The sequence below is a fragment of the Globicephala melas genome, chromosome 3 (genome assembly GCF_963455315.2).
Source record: "Globicephala melas chromosome 3, mGloMel1.2, whole genome shotgun sequence".
In the NCBI taxonomy this organism is placed as follows: domain Eukaryota; kingdom Metazoa; phylum Chordata; class Mammalia; order Artiodactyla; family Delphinidae; genus Globicephala; species Globicephala melas.
Window position 1 is genome coordinate 29,154,549 of NC_083316.1, and position 23,605 is coordinate 29,178,153.

General features: G+C 42.9%; 1 protein-coding gene across 1 annotated transcript in view; it reads left to right on the plus strand.

Moving 5' to 3' along the window:
- Nucleotides 1-16,671, plus strand: part of SPEF2 (sperm flagellar 2) — a 170,767-nt gene extending 154,096 nt beyond the window's left edge. Inside the window, 4 exon segments of the mRNA XM_030843619.2 lie at nt 4,611-4,790; nt 11,073-11,312; nt 11,507-11,629; nt 16,582-16,671. Coding sequence (XP_030699479.2) covers nt 4,611-4,790; nt 11,073-11,312; nt 11,507-11,629; nt 16,582-16,671 — 633 coding nt within the window.
- The last annotated feature ends 6,934 nt before the right edge of the window (nt 16,672-23,605 follow it).

A 23,605-nucleotide genomic window follows, 5' to 3' on the forward strand; every position in this document is an offset into this window, starting at 1 on the left:
AAACAATACACTACTAAATAACTAAGAGATCACTGAAGAAATCAAAGAGGAAATTTAAAAAATACCTAGAAACAAATGACAATGAAAACATGACGACCCAAAACCTATGTGATGCAGCAAAAGCAGTTGTAAGAAGGAAGTTTATAGCAATACAATCTTACCTCAAGAAACAAGAAAAATCTCAAATAAACAACTTAACCTTACACCTAAAGCAATTAGAGAAAGAAGAACAAAAAGAACCACAAAGTTAGAAAAAGGAAATAAATCATAAAGATCAGATCAGAAATAAATGAAAAAAAATGAAGGAAACAATAGCAAAGATCAATAAAACTAAAAGCTGGTTCTTTCAGAAGGTAAACAAAATTGATAAACCATTAGCAAACTCATCAAGGAAAAGAGGGAGTGCACTCAAATCATAAAATTAGAAATGAAAAAGGAGAAGTTACAACAGACACTGCAGAAACACAAAGCATCCTAAGAGACTACTACAAGCAACTCTATACCAGTAAAATGGACAACCTGGAAGAAATGGAAAAATACTTAGGAAAGCACAACCTTTGGATACTGAATCAGGAAGAAATAGAAAATATAAACAGAACAATCACAGGCACTGAAATTAAAAATCTTCCAACAAACAAAAGCCCAGGACCAGACAGCTTCCCAGGCAAATTCTATCAAACTTTTAGAGAAGAGCTAACACCTACCCTTCTCTAACTCTTCCAAAATATAGCACAGGGAGGAACACTCCCAAACTCATTCTACAAGGCCACCATCACCCTGATACCAAAACCAGACAAAAGATGTCACAAAAAAAGAAAACTATAGGTCAATATCACTGATGAACAGAGATGCAAAAATCCTCAAAAAAATACTAGCAAACAGAATCCAACAGCACATTAAAAGGATCATACATGATGATCAACTGGGGTTTATCTCAGGAACGCAAGGATTCTTCAATATAAACAAATCAATCAATGTGATAAACCATATTAACAAAGTGAAGGAGAAATACCATATGATCATCTCAATAGATGCAGATAAAGCTTTTGACAAAATTCAACACCCATATATGATAAAAACCCTCCAGAAAGTAGGCATAGAGGGAACTTACTTCAACATAATAAAGACCATATATGACAAACCCACAGCCAGCATCATTCTCAATGGTGAAAAACTGAAACCATTCCACTTAGATCAGGAAAAGACAAGATTGCCCACACTCACCACTATTATTCAACATAGTTTTGGAAGTTTTAGCCACAGCAATCAGAGAAGAAAAAGAAATAAAAGGAATCCAAAATGGAAAAGAAGAAGTAAAGCTGTCACTGTTTGCAGATGACATAATACTATACACAGAGAATCCTAAAGATGCTACCAGAAAACTACTAGAGCTAATCAATGCATTTGGTAAAGTAGCAGGATACAAAATTAATGCACAGAAATCTCTTGCATTCCTATACACTAATGATGAAAAATCTGAAAGAGAAATTAAGGAAACACTCCCACTTACCACTGCAACAAAAAGAATAAAATACCTAGGGATAAACCTACCTAAGGAGACAAGAAACCTGTATGCAGAAAACTATAAGACACTGATGAAAGCAATTCAAGATGATACAGATGGAGAGATATACCATGTTCTTGGATTGGAAGAATCAACACTGTGAAAATGACTAAAGCAATCTACAGATTCAATGCAATCCCTATCAAACTACCAATGTCACTTTTCACAGAACTAGAACAAAAAATTTCACAATATGTATGGAAACAAAAAAGACCCCAAATAGTGAAAGCAATCTTGAGAAAGAAAAACGGAGCTAGAGGAATCAGGTTCCCTGACTTCAGACTATACTACAAAGCTACAGTAATCAAGACAGTATGGTACTGGAACAAAAACAGAAATATAGATCAATGGAACAGGATAGAAAGCCTAGAGATAAACCCACACACATATGGTTACCTTATCTTTTTTTTTTTTTTTTGTGGTACATGGCTTCTCACTGTTGTGGCCTCTCCTGTTGCGGAGCACAGGCTCCGGACGCACAGGCTCAGCAGCCATGGCTCACAGGCCTAGCCGCTTCGCAGCATGTGGGCTCCTCCTGGACCAGGGCACGAACCTGTGTCCCCTGCATCAGCAGGCGGACTCCACCACCAGGGAAGCCCAGTCACCTTATCTTTGGTAAAGGAGGCAAGAATATACATTGGAGAAAAGACAGGCTCTTCAATAGTGGTGCTGGGAAAACTGGACAGCTACATGTAAAAGAATGAAATTAGAACACTGCCTAACACCATACACAAAAATAAACTCAAAATGGATTAAAGACCTAAATGTAAGACTGGACACTATAAAACTCATAGAGGGAAACATAGGAAGAACACTCTTTGACATAAATCACAGTAAGATCTTTTTTGACCCACCTCCTAGAGAAATGGAAATAAAAACAAAAATAAACAAATGGGACCTAATGAAACTTAAAAACTTTTGCACAGTGAAGGAAACTATAACTAAGACTAAAAGACAACCCTCAGAATGGGAGAAAATATTTTCAAACGAAGCAACTGACAAAGGATTAATATCCAAAATATACAAGCAGCTCAATATCAAAACACAGAGCACTCAATCCAAAAATGGGCAGAAGACCTAAATAGACATTTCTCCAAAAAAGATATACAGATTGCCAACAAACACATGAAAGGATGTTCAACATCACTAATCATTAGAGGAATGCAAATCAAAACTACAATGAGGTATCACCTCACACTGGTCAGAATGGCCATCATCAAAAAATCTATAAACAATAAATGCTGGAGAGGGTGTGGAGAAAAGGGAACCCACTTGCACTCTTGGTGGGACTGTAAATTGATACAGCCACTATGGAGAACAGTATGAATGTTCCTTAAGAAACTAAAAATAGAACTACTAGGCATATACCTTGAGAACCATAATTTAAAAAGAGACACGGGGGCTTCCCTGGTGGCGCAGTGGTTGAGAGTCTGCCTGCCGATGCAAGGGACGCGGGTTTCTGCCCTGGTCCTGGAAGATCCCACATGCCTCGGAGCGGCTGGGCCTGTGAGCCATGGCTGCTGAGCCTGCGCGTCCGGAGCCTGTGCTCCACAATGGGAGAGGCCACAACAGTGAGAGGCCCGTGTACTGCAAAAAAATAAATAAATAATAATAATAATAATAAAGAGACATGTACCACAATCTTCATTTCACCTCTATTTACAATAACCAGGACATGGATGCAACCTAAGTGTCCATCGACAAATGAATGGATAAAGAAGACATGGCACATATATACAATGGAATATTACTCAGCCATAAAAAGAAACGAAATTGAGAGAAGAACAAATACCGTATGCTAACACATATGTATGGAATTAAAAAAAAAAAAAGAAAATGGTTCTGACGAACCTAGGGGCAGGACAGGAATAAATACGCAGACATAGAGAATGGACTTGAGGACATGGGGAGGGGAGGTGTAAGCTGGGAAGAAGTGCAAGAGTAGCATGGACATATATACACTACCAAATGTAAGATGAATGGCTAGTGGGAAGCAGCTGCATAGCACAGGGAGATGAGCTCAGTGCTTTGTGACCACCTAGAGGGGTGAGATAGGGAGGGTGGGAGGGAGACACAAGAGGGAGGAGATATGGGAATATATGTATACGTATAGCTGATTTACTTTGTTATACAGCAGAAACTAAACAATATAAAGCAATTATACTACAATTAAGATGTTAAAAAAATCAGTTCCATGACTTTATAAACAGACATATTTATTAAAAAAAAAAAAAAAAAAAGATTCTCCAGGTCACTGCATGCAAATGTTTGAGAAGAGCCAGTCACCTCCCCAAACAGGGCCGCGTAGTTGCTTAAGTGTGACCTCTGTGTCCCAGAGCTTGGCCTAGGATTTGCGGGGCCCCAGAGGATATTAGGTCCCGGAGCACTAACTCCTCACGCTGTCAAATGCATGAGACACTGCATCTAGATCTGAGCGTCAGCTCAGTCATTTAGGATACGAGAGAGACTTGCCAAACAAGCTGATATTCAGTGATAAGCACACTCTTTCCGCATGGGAGTCTACACTGGAAGAAGTCACATTACAGTCAATAGTCTGGGGAGTTCAGTGCAACGTGGGCCAGTTTAAAGAGTCTAATGGCTCAAGTTCCAGTGGCTTTGGGCATTGTTCCCTGCCTTCTCCCTACTCCCCAGGGAGTGAGATGTACCAGAAGCTTCATGGTTGGGAGTCAGGGCCCAGTTTGTCAGGATGGAGCTGAGGATGGACAGAGGGGTCCTTGCTCCCTTTTCGTACTTAACATGTCATCCCTGCCACCTTAATTAGCACATTCATTCCGAAGTATGTCGGTACCATTGATTAGCATACAATTTTCTTTAACATCAGAATGTTTCTAGCCCTACATTTTATGTTTTTTTACTTAGCATACTCTTCAGTTCATACCATTCATTACATGTTAATTATAGTAATTCAGTCCTCAGAAAGTGACCGTATTCCAAAACTTTGGGAGGGATTCTTCATTGCCTGTCCATCTACTGTCTACCGAAGTGTATGCATTTGACCTGTGGCTGAAATTCTTTTGTGTGACAGTTTTTCTTTAGATTATTTGCTGACTGTGAGAAGGATCCACCTCAGCTTGACTATACACAGATGCTGCTTTATTTTGCTTGCCATCCAGACAGTGTGGAAGGGGTCTACAGGGCCCTCAGTGTGGCCACTGGGACTCACGTCTTCCAGCCAATTGAAAGGCCTCCTCTTGGTGCAGAAAAGGTAATTGTGGTCCAGAAATGGACTAGCGTTGGGGTCTGGAGGGGATTCCAAAAGATCCTAAACTTCTAAGACAAAGACTGGCTTTTATCAATCTCTGTATTTTCCCAGGTTCCTCACACGATGCTTTACTAGGTCTTCGATAACACCTTACTCAATTGGATTAAGAACCAGGGACCCACTATCTAAAAAATGTTTTGGTAGTTAAATCCAAATTTGCTCAAAGTTTCTTTGGTGAAACCGAAGTTTGCTCTGTAAAGGGCAGCCTTTACTTTGCATGAAGTGCTGATCCTGAGAAATGAAAGAACTGGATATCAACCCAGACTATTTGTCACACTCTGTGGAAATTCTATGTAAAACAAGTTCAGGCCTCAGACACATCCCACATGCATATGACACTTGATAGTATTTCAGGCCCAAACCCGGCCACCTGAATTCCACAGGCACTTTGTATCACCTGCATCCAGTGACAGAAAAGCTTAATGCCCAATAAAACCTCACATCCCCCTGTCGATTTCTAAAGGGTTGACATTTCCTGTTTTGGGGGAGGTAGAAAAGCCTCAGAACAGGGAAATGACTAATACACTTATTAGGTGTCCATTGGCATGACTTTTTACTCTTCACCTGACCTTTTGGGACAGAGCAGTGGCCCTCATGATGGAATGATTTTTTCTGCTCTTCTTTGTGGACCCAGAGGGGAGAGGGATGCTGCACAGTTCAGACTCCTCGGATGTCCTAGCTGCAGTTCTTTTCCTTTCACACATGTTTGTCAAAACAGAGTATAATGGGTTGTCTGAGAAAACAATGGGAAGTTCCTATGACAGCTTTCACACCCCAGAAGACATAGACTCTTTTACAGGCAGCCCTATATTTCAGCCCTGAGCAGATGACCCAGAGGATGTCCTACCCCTTCCATCAGGGGCAGGGCGAGGCCAGAGTGCTGCCTAGGAAGCTGACAACTCAAGGCTCTTCACCTCGATGTACTTTAGACTCAGCGTTAACACTGACACAGTGACAGAAAATTCAGGAAGGAGTTATTGTTATTTCCACTCAAGAATGCTGTCTTCTTAGAACATAGGAAGACCATTTACATTTTCCCAAATAAATGACGAGTTAGATGTGGTCTGCCTACATCTCTCTACAGATTGGGTCTCCTTCACCCAACACTGGCATGGATCATAACCTGCCTGGAGGTCTCAACCTGTCCTCAGGGAGACCTTCCCTGACCTGGAATGGTGGCAGGCAACCCTGCCCTGTGTTCCCATAGCATGCTGTGCGCCCCCCTTCACCATAATCCTCATAGATAACTACGTCTACAGGGTCAGCTTCCTTTCTGGACTCTGGGCACCCTGTGGGCAGGGCCATCTGTCTTGCTCTGCATCCCCTAACCTGCCTTCCTGAATCTCACTTACTGCTAAAGAGCTCAGTAAACCTTTCACTTAGTGGAGCAATCAATCACTTCATTAATTAGCTTTGTAAATCCTACCCTCTGTGTAGCCCTGTGATCTGCAAAGGATATAGAAGAAGCCAAATTTGCTCCACTAAAGGGATTCCATCTAATTGCCCTTATCCATACAGGAAAGAATGGGAGAATGATGGTCCACACATGGAGGGAACACAGAATAAAGGACAGATTAACATGGGGCTTTACAGATCAAAAGAGGGGTCTAAACCTTCTTCTTTGCCACCTCCGTACCTTTGCTCTTGCTATCCCCTCCACCTGGAGTACGCGTCAGCTCATCTGGAAAGGTTCGAGGGCTCCCCAGTACCCAAGGCCAGATCATTCATGAAGCTTCCCCTGACCCACGGGGCATTCCCGCAACTGGGCCCCATTTACATCCAGATCCTCTCCGGCAAGGCTGAGCACCATCACATGCACCTGTGCATTTACTCAGCAAACATTCATCCAGCACCTCTGGGGATAAAGCAAGTAAAATAAAGACTACGGCAAATGGTGATAGACACCATGGGGAATAAAGAATAGAGGGAAAAATATAGGAGTCTGGGTGGGAGTTGCCGTGTTAAATAGAATGGTCACAGAAGGTCTCTCTGTGAAAAGACATGGAAGCAGAGGCCCAGACTGGTGAGGGAGAGGGCCTTGCAGATAGACCCCTGGCGGAAGCGCATTTTAAGTGAAGACAGCAGTAAGTGCAAAATCTCTCAAGTGGGTCATGCCCGGTGGACCCTAAGGAACCGCAAGTCAGCCAGCGTAGTTGGGGAGGATTGAGCTGGAGGAGAGTAGCAGGCAAGGCTAGTGAGGGGGAGAGGGCTCCGAGGGGCCCTGGAGGGGCGCTGGCTTTGACTGTGTCCAGAGATGAGATGAGAAGTCACCGGAGCAGGGTCGTTTGATTTAAAATGTACCCCCATACAGGACAGACTGTAGGGGGCAAAGGAGGGAAGTAAGGAGAACTAGTCATTCAGGCAGGGGGTGGTTTATCTATTGAATCCTACTGCTGTTCTTCCTACCTTGCGTTGGGGATGACTTGTTACCCATCTTTATGTCCTCCAAAGTAGCAAGTGCTCAGTAATGCACACAGCAAATACTCGATTAGTGTTTGTGAACATGGCAGGGAAAGAAGGGGAGAAAGAGACGAAGAGAGAAGGAAGGGAGGGACTCCCGTCTCCCAGGTAGAGAGGAGGAGAGCAGACATTCCAGAGGCAGAGGCAACAGCAGGGTCAGGAGGCCGCACCTAGCCAGAAAGACCAGGAAAAGGAAGTATGTGCTACAATGGTTGCCATAGCAACAGACAGCTCTCTGGGTGGGTAGCAGCCAAGCCAGCTAGCACAGGAAGGCACTGCATCCCTTCTGTCCCTGACCCGGTGGGTCATTCACCGGGAGCTCGTGCCCATCCAGGAAGCAACTCCCCTGGAGTTCTTCTCTCAAGAGCTCTTTTAAAGCCCAAGGACACTGCGCAGGAACTGCCCCATGACCACTGCACAACAGAGATGAAACCATGGTTGGGCAGGGATGGGGCACAGGTCTGTCACACACCACACACACAGGACTACTCCTGGCTGGGAGTGAACCATAGGAGCTTTTGAAATACAGGATCCACCCACCTTCCTCATTCTTGCCTACTCCTATAGCCCTCGCCATCCTGCCTCCAATTATGCCGCCCCCTTTCTGTGCCCTTTCCAACTGTATTCTAGTTCCCTGGGCAACTTTATCCCAGGAAGGCAAAATGAACCTGCTCAGAAATAACACCTCCAATAGATCTATGTTCACTCCCAAGACATTTAGTGGGATCTCGGCTTTTACCTTCCAAAAAACAACTGGAAATCTCCCTGATACTTCATTCTTTCTGAGTCTATATCTGCTACTCACACTGTTTTATTCACCGTGGCACAGACCTCCTGTTAAAACCCACGGCTTTCTGGGTAATTTAAAAGAAGCTCAAGAGCAAAGCACTCGGGAGCAGGCACTAGTCATCGTGAAGCTTCAGATAAGTTGATATTTGAGAAAATGGTTCACCCTGACCTGTGGAGGTTGGGGTTGTGATATTGGACGTTAATAAATTATGAGCTTGAACCTCCCACATTTTGAGAGTCTTGTTAAAGCATCTTGACAGAGATGGTTTGAGGCCTTGGGTTTCAAAAAACTTAAATGTGCATCCCATTCTGCTCATTGATGCTTTGCTCACATTAGTCCTAAGGACTGATCTTCTGTTCTGCCTTCTGAGATGTGGAACTAAACAGACTGAATGGCAGAAATGCACAGTCAGGCACCACTCCAGGGGCACGTTTGCTGGGAGTCCTCGAGGGCCATCTCTGAGAGTGTGACATAGTGCTTGCTAGCGCCACAATCTGCCCCGCTGCTTGGAAGATAATGTGACTCACACAGAGTTTTGATGCCACTAATTATTGCTCATTCAGAAGCCCTGGCTTTTCTCCAAACCAGCATCCCTGGTTTTGTTCATCCACCCACATTCACAGTCGTGGTCTTTCAGAGCGTCTGTTGGGAGCCCCCTCTCGCGCACACACTGCAGTCCGGCCGGGATGCTGAACTGGCTCCTTTGGTCCTGATCTTGGCCTCCCTCTTCTCCCTCGCCTCCCACTGAACCACTAAGTCTATTCTGTTCCAGCCCCCTAGAGAGCGAAAATAGCAAACATTTATAAAGCATCCTCAGATACAACAAGTTAAGGATTCTTCACTCAAATGTTTAAACTGTTATCTTTTGACTAAAATAAAAAATCTATTTATCCCATGATGATTATAGCAAGTCTTTGAGAAGTTGGACCCTCTGTAGTTATGGAACTAGTGCAGAGAGAGCAGGTTCCTTCTCTGTTCAATTTTGGTATTGCCTGCTTATCCAGCCCAGCTAGTCATGTGCTCACGCACAGGTTCTGTCTCTGTCTTCTCCACGTAGCACCTGTGCTGCCCTCTGAATAGAAATTCATTCATCCTTCAGTCATTCAGCAAGATGTTCTACATCTCGACTATGTTCATTTCAGTACACCAAATATTCTATCGCCCCGGGGGGATTATTGACGGGTAGCCAGTGTGATGATTCCCAGGCTTCTTAGATGGAGACAAAAAAAGCTAGTTTCACATTTCTGCCGAGTAGTATTTCAACTGTTTAAAATGGATAAGAGGCTGGATGAACAAATAGATAGATAGATAGATAGATAGATAATAGGTAGATGATAAATAGATACATAGATAGATAGATGATAGATATGCAGATGATAGATATTTGTACTTAATTCCAAAAACTTCAGCTGCTAGAGCATTCTCCCCCCACCCTCCAAGATTAGATTAAATTCCCAATTTACCAAAGGATATGGAAACCCAACTAAAGCAAGGTGACCACACAGAGCTAGAGCAAATACAACCTGTCTCTACTGCACTATCCTCAGCCCCTGCAAATCCCTCAGAGGGGCTTATGACAACCAGAGGCTTAATTCTGTGCTGTGTTATAATCCTTTTACACATGGGACTTACATGGCTCTTTGGAAAGAACTTGCGCGATCTATGCACTTAATGCTTCTACTGAATTGAGCGTTTACAGGTATTGGCACCCTGCTCTGATTTTAAGCCTAAATTAGCATTTTTCCTTCATCGGAATAAAGGAGAATCAGCCCTCAGGTGTTCTCTGACACTGGACCAGTCAACATTCTGAAAATGCCCATTTTCCTATGGCAAACTGTTGAATATCTATTACCTCATCATCAGAAACACACACATACATTTATAACAGTAAATACAGTAAGTACAAATCTACTGTAAAGAATTTGAAAAATACAAAACAAAGTGAAAAAGAAATCAGCTGTTTGACCAATCAGAGGTAACTACTTTCAATTCTTTAATGTATCTGTTTCTCTTTTTTTCATTTCTAAGTATAGCTATATAAGAAAATGAGGATCCTGGTATATTTATTATTTGTGTTCTGTTTCCTTTCTGCACTCATCCCATGAGCGTTTTCTCATGTCACTCAGTATCCTTCTAAACCAAAATGTTCACAGCAGCATAGTATTCTGCCACAGACCGACTCTATCACTGATGTCACCATTCCCCATTTTTGGAGCCATAGGTTTTCTATTTGTGCTGTAAGTAACATGGAATGAACATCCCTATACAAAAGTCTTTGTGTACATGAATAGTTCTTTAGAATCAATTCCTAGATCAATAATTATGGCATCAAAGTGTAGGCATATTTTTCAGGCTTTTGATACGTAAGAAATTACATCAGGAACAATTTACTTTCCCATGCTCAGAATGCCGGTGTCTGAGTTCATGGCTCTTGGCCAAGTGTCAACGAACAGCAATAAGAATCCCAATCTGTCCGTATTCAATTTGTTTTCTATTTTCCCTTCTGGATGTTTAGTCGGGTTTAACCTCCAGTGTCCAAACAAACATTCCCAAAGCTTCTTAGAATCTGTCAAGCTTGAGAAATTAACTTGCCCACAACCTCTCGACTGCAGGCAATTTCCAAAGCAAATCCTGTTCAGAAATCTAGCTTCATGTGTAAAACAGTGGTTACACAAATTCATTCCACTGTCCTTTCACTGAGGAATGCGGTGTATCTGGCAGGGTAGTGAGCAGAAGCCTGTATGGAGGTGAGTAAAACGCCCCTACGCTGAGGCCTTTGTCAACTACCAGCAGAACTGGTCTGGGATTTCAACATGATTTCCAGTGCAGCCAGCATATTCTATCTCTAGATTTGTTTAGCTAGTTTGCAGTAGGCACTATCATCCCAGGGCATAAAAAGTGCGGGACCAAACTGGTGTTTTCTAAAGATCTCTATTCCTGGAAAGACTTCATGTTCTCTTCATTGAATTGCACAGACCTCCTCCTTTACTGATATGAGACCCATTGAGGAATATCCTGAACTTGAGGACAATTTTATAAGTGAAGAAAGGGAATTACAAGAGGAAGGGGAGGAAAAGGCAGAAGAAATCTCTGAAAATGCGAACACGGAAATGATTTCCATGGAAACACTACTCAGAGTGTTCCGAGGAGCAAACGAAGCTCAGGACGCTAACAGATTTGCCAGCCACCAAGAGACAGAGAACATGTATTCAGAGGTTGGTTAGATTATTTCATAAAAGGGGCAACTTGTACCCAAGAAAAGTATCCCTCAATTTTGAGCCTATGTTCGTAGAATTTCTCCCCAAATGTATCATCATATAGAAATTATGATGATTCCTTTCAAAAACAAAACTTTTAACATCATCAGGATTGTAAAGTTAATCAACTTTCTTTATTTTTTCCTTTTAAGAACTTCATAAAAGTATTTCAGGACCTAGGTTCCAAGAATCTGGAGCCAATTGAAGTTGCTCTTCTTCTGAAGCATCCTTTTATTCAAGATCTGATTTCAAGTTATCCAGACTATAAAATCCCTGTGAGTATTACCCCAAGGTCCTAATACAGTCTTAATTTGGTTGAGTTCAGGTTCAGGGCTTGGTGGGATATCACAAATGTGGAGGAGCAGAAGGAAGGAAGAAGCTGAACTAGGCTGGAACAGGGTCTGAGGAAGCTAAACTGGTAATGGTGTCAGGCCAGAAAGGCCAGCCCTCAATACCCAAATGGCAGCAAGTTCAGACAGAGTAGAGGTGACTATCAGTACACCGGTACCGTGATAGGACTATCAGTGTATGGATAATACTATTAGTACTACAGATAGGACCACCAGTACTAGGGATAGTACCATGGAGCTGCCCCATTGGGACTCTAAGGACTTGGGTCTACCACAGAAGGCTGGAGGTAGGTGGCTGTTAAAGTTGGGTGGGTGGCCGTATTCATGTTCTGCATTATTCCAGCCATCGAATGGCCCTGGCTTATGATTGAAGAGTATGGAAAATAGAGTCCCCCTGCCGAAGAGAACTAAGGGGACCATGATCCCCAACCAAGTGCTGATTTGTTCACCGTACTCTAATCATGGTACACATTGTCTCTGTAGCTCATGCAGTGACAGTGCTTATGAAGGAATGTGTGAGGGTTCCCTCAGAGAAACTGTTCAAGATGGGAAAACTTAGGACAAAACCTAAAGAGACCGGACCAAGTCAGCAGAACAAAGGAAGGAAGAGAGGAAGAGCTGTGTCTCAGAGCTACCTTAACCACGCACATCTCAAACACACGTGCTGAATGTGCACCCACCGGGCAGGTCCCGGGTCCCCAACAGTAAGGGCTACAGAAAGCAGGGGGTGACCCCCTTTCAGAGTGTGGCAGGTTGCTACAACCCTCTCACAAGCCTCACACACTTAACAGCGTGAAGTCTTCCTATTTGCCTCCTGTTAGTTGTTTATTGGACTACGAAGAGTTTGCTGAGTTTAAGATAAAAACGCTTTCACTTTGATAAGATGCAAGTGATCTAAGAGGCGTTTCTCCTGACCCCTCAGTGATAACCTGCTATGCCCGGAAATCAGTCTATCCAGACTTAAATATCTTTGTACCTCCATTTATTTGTTCTCAATTGATGATCCTTTTTACATTTTATTACTTCTGTTGGCAATAATTGAAATTGATTTCTAACCAGCTGGCAGACACTAAGCACTTTCAGTAGTGAAGTATGATGACAGCATTTAAGAACATAGTTTCTGGAATCATAAAGTCATGGGACTGAATCTCGGATCCACCACTCACTAGATACCGGACCTTAACTTTCTCTTGACCCGGGCTTTCTCACCTGTTAAATGGGGATAACACCCATTCCTAATTCAAAGGGTTGTGGAAAGGATTAAAGGAGATGGTGCCTCTAAAGCATGGGGCACAGTATCTGACACATGGCAAGTACTACAGAAAGGATGGCTGTTAGGATATCTATTCAATACTGAGCACTTACCACTGAGGCTAGTAAAATAAGTTTCCATGGGAGACAGCAACATGAGTACCAAACTCAGTTGCTGTTCCCAGGCAAATTCCACTTCTGTCTGCAACAGAATGTTTACTCACAGGAATTAAATCAATAACAGAATGATAGAAGGTAAACCACACCCAAGTGCAAAATTACAGGAATTCAAAACATAGGACTTTTTGTGCTAGAAACTGAGTCTTCAAAGATGGCTGGAGTTTAAGAAAGTTGAGAGGGTGGGGAGAGAAGGTCTATGTGGATTTTGCTGTAGGGGTGGAGAGGAGACCACATCCTGGTTGGAAAGAGAGGCCCGGGGGAAGGCGTGGAAGCTGGGCAGCGTGGAGGAGTGGAACCCCACTGGTTGAAGAGCAGACAGCAGGCTGTGAAGGGCTTGGAGTGATCCCGTTGAATTAGTAATATCAGGCCAGATCGCAAAGAACCCAGACATCACGTGGGGAAATATAGTTTCAATCTGAAAAGCGATGGAGAATGGCAGGGCTTCTGAGCAGGGGCATGCTGTGATGTGAATTTCTTCGTCCCTAAGTGTTTCTTTGCGTCTTAAGCATATCATATCATTATGTCTCTACATTTAACAGACCTCTTTTTTAAATTATTTATGTCTCTTTATTTAAACAGGCCCAAAATATTTGGAAATGTGGTTGGCAATGTTCTAAGTCATTGTACTCATACATCCCACTAGCATTTACTCTTCACATTGAGACTGATATGTCACAGGTCCCTTTTCGGCATCTTATACTCCATACTTTCGTTAATAAAGACCAGCTTTCTTCCCCACTTAGGATGAGGGGATAAGTCAGTATGACCCTGGAATTAGTGGGAACAGAGCACATCAGAGCTAGACAAAGGGTGGAGAGAAGTGGGTGGGTCGGTGTCACAGAAAGGATGGGCAGCATTCTGCCAGCTGTGGGTGTCTCCCTGCTTTTGCCTTCCCCTGGGCAACCGTCATTCTGTGTGAGATGTGTTCCAGAAGCCAATCACTTGAGACTGCATTTCATCCTACACATTCTGTTCCACACTTCAGGGAACGGCCCTCCTATTTTAAGCCAGTAAAATAATTTTCAAATCCTTAGAATTATATATAATAGGGTTTATCTTACATTACCAAGAACAGTTAGGACCCTAAAACGATGCCACGCTTATTTCCTCCTATAATGGGAGAAGAACTCCCTACAAAGTCAGGACGATTTGGGGAACATTCTTACTTCTGGAGACTTTAGAATGACTTAATATGATTGACTTGCAGAGAAGATTCTATTGGCACTTTCCTGAAAAAAGAAACCCACCAACAGATGACTGACTGCCTTCGAAGGCAAGTCCCTTGAAGATGTGTTCTGATGCCCAGGGAAAGCTGAAGTCCACAGGGCTCTTGTTAGTTTGCATATTTCCCTCATTTTGGAAGGAGTTTTATCAACTTGCACCCCAGCTGAAGCACTCCTGACGTTTTTGAGCAGCACAGGACCGACTCCGTTGTGGCAGGATGTCTGATATTCTGGGCTGCAGCCCACTATATTCCAGGAGCACCTTGATGCATTGATGACCAAAATGACCTCTGCACATTCCCCAAATCCTCTCTGGTGCGCAGACTCCTCTGGCTGAGAGCCCCCCAAATGGAGGGTATCTGACCTCCCATGAACCAGCCTCATAGCTCAGGTATCACCTGATACTCTAACAGTAGAAAAAGAGTTCATCAGTCTGTCTGTCTGTCTGTCCGATGGTTCATTCCTTCATTGCCAAGGTGCTTCTACTGAGTCAGCTTCTTCAACCCTCCCCATCCTGGTCCTTTGCATCTCCTCCCTGTCGCTCCACCCTGGAATCTCATGAGAGGGCGATGGACCACCCGCTATCATCTAATCCGGGCGCTTTCATCTGATTGTGACCCAAGGAGAGCTGAGCCTTGGACCTGAAAAGCCTAACTGTGATGTTCAAAAAGCAAAGAGGTTCCCTTTCCAGTAAGGTGCTCTATTCTCATTTTCACTAAGCAAATAAAGAAAAGAAAGAAAGGAAAAGAAAAAAAAAATCTCTGAAGACTCAGTTACCAACACTCTCATCCTGTCATCATTTTTTTGCTCCAGATATCCATGTACAAGTAAATAGATCACATTTTTAAAATGAACTTTAACCACAGTGATGTTATTTGAAGATCTTTCAAGATAAGTAGAGCAAAAACTAGAGTGTGGTTTTTCAGGTTAAAATGTTGTTTGCTGCTATAAACAGTGGGAAGTGAAGGTTGTCGCCTAACAGCTCTGTGTTTACAAGGTTCATGTTTGGAAGCAACACGCATTTTAAATACATGTGGAAAAAAAAGCGAGTGTGCGTAATTATTTTGATACGTTGTATTTTTTGCTCCTTCTGGTGGGTGGCCTGGCTTTGTGGTTAGGAGAGCAGAGTCAGGGACCATGCTGACTGGGTTCACACTTACGAACTGTGTGACCTTGGGCAAGTGACCTCGTAGTGCCTTGGTTTCCCCACCTGTAAAATAGGGTTAATTATCAACCATACCTCACAGGGTCCTTGTATGGATGAAATGACTTAATCCATATAAAGTGCATAGCTCCGTGCTTGGTAGATAGAAAGCACTCAATACATAGTAATTATTATTACTATAATTATTACTGCTGGTCTGCTAGTGGTTGCAGTTCACAGGAAATATTTCTGAGCCGTGCAAAATTGTACATGGATGAACTAAAAAGCTGGCATTTCAACTCCTGAATTCAGTGTCTGCTCTTTGGAGAGGGCCCGCTCAAAGCAGCAGGGACCCGGCACAGCCAAAAATAAATAAATTAATTAATTAAACAAAAATAGAAACCTTTGGAACTCAGCGCTGAAGAAAAGAAACATATTCTTAAAGCACTTGCCTAAAAAAAAAAAATTAGAAACTGCATAAATATAATTCTACATTTTTCACACGTGCTTGTACCCCTTCTACCTTGTGATAATGTCTTAAATTTATTTTACAAACATCTATGATTTAAAATGTAACATAGCTGGGTATTTTAAGTGGGAAAAAACAGATCATTCAATCTCTAATGTTAAAAAAAAAAAAACTGAAATGAGATAGTCCCCCCACCCTCAAAATAATCTGCTGTTCTAAAATTCTACAAATCTGTAGACATGATTAACTTGGCATTAGACTTTTCCTTTAATAGAAGGTGGATACTGTTTGTTACTGATTGATAGGGAAATAATGTTTTGCCTTTCCCATTATTGACAAACTCTGCCTTTACAAATGTTATTTAATCTGATATGACACCTCTGTTATTAGATATTATTAGATGAGGAAATGGAATCTCCAAGATCTTTGCTGTCTTTCCAAGGGCACAACTAGTAAGTTGCAAGGCAGGATTCAAGCTAAATAGAGAACAATTTTCTCAAAGGAAAAAATAAAAACAACTTACTGTTTAATCACTGCCACATATTAGGTGATCATTCATTCTAACTCATTTACTAATATTTGTGACTTCTCTTTGAATCTCTTCTCTTAGGATGTTAAAATAATTCTCCAAAGGAGTGAGCATGTACAAGGAAGTGATGAAGAGAGGTCTCCTTCCAGACTCACAGAGGAAAAGAAATGAAGACAAGAGAGCGGCAATGAATCTTCCACACATCAAGTGTAAACGTGGTGTTTGTTGTATACATTATCATCATAAGTGTAGAAATGACCCCTACCAGGCTATGAGGGGCACGGAAAAGGGAGTCTTCCTCAACTTGGAGAATATTCTGTAATAAACTTTAAATTTCCAAGCAAAAATCCGAAGTAAGAAGGAGTGCATTTTGAAGTGATTCCGAAAACAAAAGGCACCAGAACAATATGTTCAAATATAAACATACACATTAAGTCATGAACAGTCCCTGTGAGAAGTATCTACATTAGGCAGATACAGTGAAAATTCCCCCAAAGCTCCACGTCAGGGCAGCATGGCTGCATACAGTTTGTCGTTCTCGCTCCATAAGATTCCAAGGTGTATCTCACTAGCCTAGGAGAAGGCTGCGTTACCAGCTGCTGGTATAGTCACGATCCTATTATCTATTCATAATTCTTTATTAATAGAATATGTTTCTTGTATAGATAGAGGTACAATTATAGCACTTGTATAAATTAGTGACTCAAATTCAGTGATACTTACCTGAAGAAAGTGATTTTGTTTTTGTTGTTTTCGTTGCATTTTTAAGTGAGCACTGATGTATTTTCAGTGGCTGGGCCTCTGTGAAACCCCCTCTGGGTCTCCTCACTGGCTGCTCCTTCTGTGGATTTTTGCTGGACCCTCCTCTTCTACTCAGCCTCTAAGAGTTGGAGGGCCCCAGCACTCAGCCTTCTCTGTCCACAGTCAATTTCTGGAGGAGTCGTCCATTTCCGTTACTTTATTGGGCCAAAGTGAAGTTTCTATTCCCATCTTCCCCCAAAATCCAAACTTCTCTCTTACTGTCCACTTGATTACCACAGGAATGGCTTATCATCATCACAAACTCAACATACCCAAGCCAAAGAGAGGGAGCCTTCACGTCACCCCGCTGCTCCAACCCTCTAGTGGAGTCCCATCTCATGTAGAGTCTGGTCCAAGTCCTTACCTTGAGTTTACCCCTCGCTGCCTGTCTGATCTCATTTCCCGATATTTTCCCCCAGCCCGCTCTGCTTAAGCAACAATTGTACCTTGTTGACCCTGGAACACAACAGACACATGCCTGCCTCAGGGCCTTTGCACTTGCTTTTCTCTCTGCCTGGTCCCAAATATCTGCATGGCTTGCCCCCTGACTTCCTTCAGGCCTCTGTTCAAATGACACTTTGTCAGCAAGGCCTTCCCTCAACACATAATACAACATAGAAATAACCCACCATCCCCATACCTCTCATGCCCACTTTAATTTTTTTTTCCATTGCACTTATCAACATCCGACAAATGCATGTTCACTCTTTTGTTTGTCTGTCACTCCACTAGGTTGTAAGTTCCATGAAGTAAGGGATTTTGTGTATTTTCCTTATTGCTATACTCCTGAACCTAAGACTAAAAAATCATAGGCAGCTTTAAGTTGCATTATAATACATTTGTGCAAAACGTGTAGAGGTATCACATTTGGATTGATCACTGAAAAAATGAGCCCTCCGAAGACAATTTCAACTGTCAGTGAGAATGATATTCTCTTTTTTTTTTTTTTTTTTTGCGGTACGCGGGCCTCTCACTGTTGTGGCCTCTCCCGCTGCGGAGTACAGGCTCCGGACGCGCAGGCTCAGCAACCATGGCTCACGGACCCAGCCACTCCACGGCACGTGGGATCCTCCCGGACCGGGGCACGAACCCGTGTCCCCTGCATCGGCAGGCGGACTCTCAACCACTGCGCCACCAGGGAAGCCCTATATTCTATTTCTTGAGAGTGACACATTGCCTAAATCTGCTTCTTGTGGGTTCCATTCCCAGAACCCTTGTCCTCAAGATGATGGAGGATGGTGATGCAGAAGCTTAGGAGATGGAGAAGAAACCCAGCCAGAGATTTCACAGTTTCAGCTAGCTGATTCACTTGTAGTTCTAGTTATTCTAGAGAAGGGAGCTGAGGAACATCTGAAAATAGGATTCAAATAAATAAGACATCATGATAAGGACACAGGCAGCCAACCAACCGACATTTTATTAAGGATTGAAGACGACAAGGCAACATTACATTGCACTAGAAAAAAATTAAAAGCGGACACAATGGCTCTGTAATGATGCCTTATATTTCCTTGTAATTGCTTGCTGTAATAATGTTCTTGCACAGTGTAGTTAACGAAGGAAATTGCAGAATTTCCCTCCTGAGGCCCATTATCTCATCTGAACTATAGGAGAGCAACCCACACAAAGGTCTCCCTGGGGGGTATTTGCCACCATGTCAGTCTCCAGTCATCAGCAGGATGGAGCAGACCTGGTGGTGGAACATGACCTAGAGATGTAAATGGAGCTCTCGCACTGCAGGTTCTGGAGTGGGCAAGGGTGAAACTTCACACTGAAAGCACAGACTGCATGGGATTCTGCCAGAAGAAGAAAGAACGTACTGTAAGCTCCTTTCCCCAAGAGCCTTCCAAGTCTTATAATTCTAGTGAACGCCCAACCACCTTCAGGTCATTCTGAGGCTGCTTTTGCCCTGCACATTACCATGTCCTCCGGCTACTGCTTTTGCGAGATGGATCTGAAGTCTCTGATCTCGGACTCCGGATACACCATCAAGATACCTCTCTTAATGCAGACCGGGACGTCAAAGCCATTGTGTATGGGCATATGCGCGCGCGCGCACACACACACACACACACACACACACACACACACACACACACACACACACACACACACACACACATGAACCCACACCTGCAGATTTTGAGGAGTCTGAGGTAACCAAAAGAAACTGATGACTTATATTAAACTTACAAATAACTAAAGCTTCTAAGCCTTTGTTTCATGTGCTTTAGTTCAACCACACTTCCACCTGTCTTAACAGAGGCCACTTTTTAAAAATATTAAAGTACAGGTATTTACATATAACCCTATTAAATTCATCTTTCAAATATGTTTTTGTATTCTATTGTCATGGTGTTAAAAGAAAATTTATAACCCAATTCTACCATCTAGTACATGTGTATTGTCTACTTACGTGGTGGCATAGCTGTCCTGGTCTCAGAGCCCTGGGACAGGAAGACTCTCACTCCCTCCTGGGAAACTCCTGGAGTCTCGAACTGTCTGCCATCTCCTGTGGCGGCATCTATGCTCCCCTGTAAGTCCTCATCTAATTTAAAACAAAAGAGTTAATCTGATTTTAAATCTCCCAGAGGAGGCTATCCCTTTCAGGACTCTGTACATTCAACCCAAATACCAATCTCGAAAAGCCAACCTTCAAGAGGCCATCATGTCACATGATTAACAGCTGAGCCAACCTTTCTACCAGGCGATGGTCTGATGTACATCATTGCACTTTTGGTGTGTGTTAGATTATAAGATTCGGGGATCACCCAGAACTCATTTTAAAGCTGTCAAAAAATAATATAGTATTTCCTATGAAAAGAAAGGGAAGCTGATGCTATTTTCTTCTAAAATAAATATATCACCAGTGATGTCTCAATGAAGGGATTACCTGGGTAAAGATGGTCAAGGAAACAAAATGTCCGTTAACGCAACAGGCAAAGGGTTAGGGTTCCGGCATGCCTAAGATGAATGAGAGAGCAGTGAAGCTGGGGACGTTCACTACTTTACCGTGAATTTTTCTTCTGTTTCTTCCCATGAATAGGTCTCCTCCTCCTTCTTGCCTGGCTGTCAATGTCCACTTATTTCAAAGATCCATTTCTTCCTCTTTAACAAAGACATATTTTAGACTAATTCATGAGAAAAACCCGAAAGGGGGCCGCTGTTTCTTCTAAATCATAGGTCAAGGAGGTATCACCATGGGCTGCTTGAAATAGCTACTTCCAGAATCATTTGCTGCCAACATACCATTGGCCTCAGTGGACGTTCACGTCATCCATGTCCACCTTCTCTCCACCCTCATCCAACCCACACACCAAATTGTCACCCTCTTCAACATCTCCCACTATGTGCACCATCTCCCCTCTTTTCGGCACTAAATATGACTATGTTCTCCAGCTCTCGTTTCTATGAGATAAATCTGAATCTTATCCTGGTTGCTCTCCTCTGGACAGCAATGTGACATTTTACAGGGTTATTCATGATACCTTCACCCTATCCTTGGGAACAAGGTAAACAAATATGGACTGAATGACAAGTGAATTTGTAACCAGTAGAGTGAGGTTCTCAAACACAGAAGATTCATGACATGAGTTATTTATTTTCCCTCTCCCTTAATGGGCTGTTAGCTATAGGAAATACTGACTATGTCTCTCTTACTTCTGTGATTTACAAAACTTCAACAAAGAAATTCAAAGAGAGAGATAGAATTCATGTGAATTATAATTGTGGTTGGTACAATGTTGGAAGAAATTCGAATTAAATTACGCTTAATAAGAAAAAGAGGGCTTCCCTGGTGGCGCAGTGGTTGAGAGTCCTCCTGTCAATGCAGGGGACACGGGTTCGTATCCCGGTCCGGGAAGATCCCACATGCTGCGGAGTGGCTGGGCCCATAAGCCATGGCCGCTGAGCCTGCGCGTCCGGAGCCTGTGCTCTGCAACGGGACAGGCCACAACAGTGAGAGGCCCGCGTGCCGCAAAAAAAAAAAAAAAAAGAAAAAGAAAAAGAGGACTCAATAACAAGGTTAGGATACTAACAATAGGTAACAATATGTAATAATAGCTAATATTATTGAAGGTCTACTATGAGTCAGGCACTGTGCTGAGTGCTGAGGCATTATCTCATTTAGTCTCGTAACTCTGTGAAGTAAGTACTCTTAAGATGGCCATTTACACATAATGAAAATGACAAGTAGAGAGATTATGTAACTTGCCCAAAGTCACACAGCTGGTAAATTATAGACATAGACTAGGAACCCAATATGAACACCCAAAGCCATCCTCTTACCTAGTTTGCTCAACTTGAAGTACAAATAACCAATTGCATAAGCCCAGGATGGAAGAAGTATGACTTAGCGATGTTTAAAAATAAAAACAGAAGGGTTTTGGTCAAAGTGAATTGAATCTAATTTGCTGTGTGTTGTGTCCCCTGAAGAGTCCAGTGTCCTCAGAGCAACATTTGTAGGAAGGGAGATGCTGATTTTCCTCTGATCGGTGCTGGTTAGACCTCACTGGCAATTCTGTGTGCAGTTCCTGGCCACACACTTGAATATATGCACAGTTTATGTATGCAGAGGAACTGATATATATATATATATATATATATATATATATATATATATATTCAGAAGGGAGGAAACTCAAAACCCCATAGTCTTAGCCTTAAGTAGAGAAACTTCCAATGTAAGGGGCAAAGGAACCATCTCCAACTATTTGAAAAGCTGTCCAGATGAAGTAGCTTCTCTGTGGTCCCCAGGGATGAACCAACTCTAGTGGTGCATGTTGCAGCGTGGCAGATTCCAGCTGACCATGAGAAGCGACAAGCTCCCTGTTGCCAGGATTATTCTGACAGATGCAGGGTACCATGCGGTACCATGAAGGGAACCTAGGACTTTACCCTTTTGTCCTCCTCCGACTGTAGTTTTACCTCTACTGAGTCAGCTCCTCAGCTCTGCAACCCCAACTTCGATCTCTCCAAAGAGCCCTTTCAGTGCCCTCTTCATCGTGTGTGCATTTCTCCTTTCTTTAAAGCTCTTTGAGCAGGCTCATCCCACTGTGTGAGCACCCCCTATTTCCTTGCATTAGAATTCCTACCCATGGCGTCCATTACCACACTCCAGCCACTTAGCTGTGCAAGCCAGCCTGGGGCTGTCTAAGGGAGGATTAAATAGGAATAGAGGAGATACAGACAGTGGACGAACCATTTGGCTGGATGACTATATGGCCCAGCCCACCTCTGAAGTTCTCCTGGGAGAGCTTCTCCTCCCAACCTCCCATGCTATACTAATGGCAGCACCTGTGGTTCTCCTGGACTCCTATTCTCAGAAATGGGGCTGTATCCTTGTCTCTTCATCCTTTTCCCACCTTCACACCCCATCTTACTGATCACTTCTTACAAATATCTCTCACATCTTTCCTTTCCTTTCAGCGCCCACTCACCACCCTATTTCAAAATCCCTCAAAATCCTTCTTCTAGACTCTTGCAATGGTCCTCATTTGACCCGCCTACTTTCTGTATCTTCTCCCAAAGCCTCCATCGTTCTACCCCAATCCAGCCTCTACACTGTTCACAAAATAATCTTTCTGAATCTTTACTTAAGCACGTCACATTTTTGTTTAAAAACCTTCCCTCTGCTTCCTTGTTATCAAATAGATTCCGCATCTCTTAGGATGTTATTTAGAATCTGATTCTCTCTTTCTATGCCTATCATCTTTTTCACACTCAACTTGATACAACTTCCCTCAGCATGGTTTCTGGTACTTACTAGATACTCAATAAATACGAAATGGATTAATGAGTGAAGAGGAATGTCTCCTTTTTACAGAAATTCTAGCAGGTGTAGAGTACCTTTTTACAGTAAAGATGTTCCTACAACTTTATATGTCCCTTATTCTAGATCTGTGGAGAGAACCGATTTAATCTTTTCAATATTATTTGTGTGTGTGTGTGTGTGTGTGTGTGTGTGTGTGTCTGTGTCTGTGTAAGGAGGGTCACTTTCCTCCTCCCCAGATGGCCCCCTGCAGCTCTGGAGGAGGGAGGCTGAGTGACATCAGGGAACATCTGCTAGAGGCTGAATGACTCACGAAGCTAATGAGAACTAAGAATCCTATTATAATCACCTCCTTTTAGCACTGCGAGCCTAGTCTAACTCTGAACAGGTCAGTGCAGCAACCCCTGCCGTCTGGGCTCCCTCAGGCTCCTCCCTTGCTCCTACCCTTTTTTTCTCTAAATAAAAGGTTCCCTAACTCTGCTTCCAACACCTTTTGCAACTTATTCTGTCTCCTGTTGTACTTAGCTGGCACGT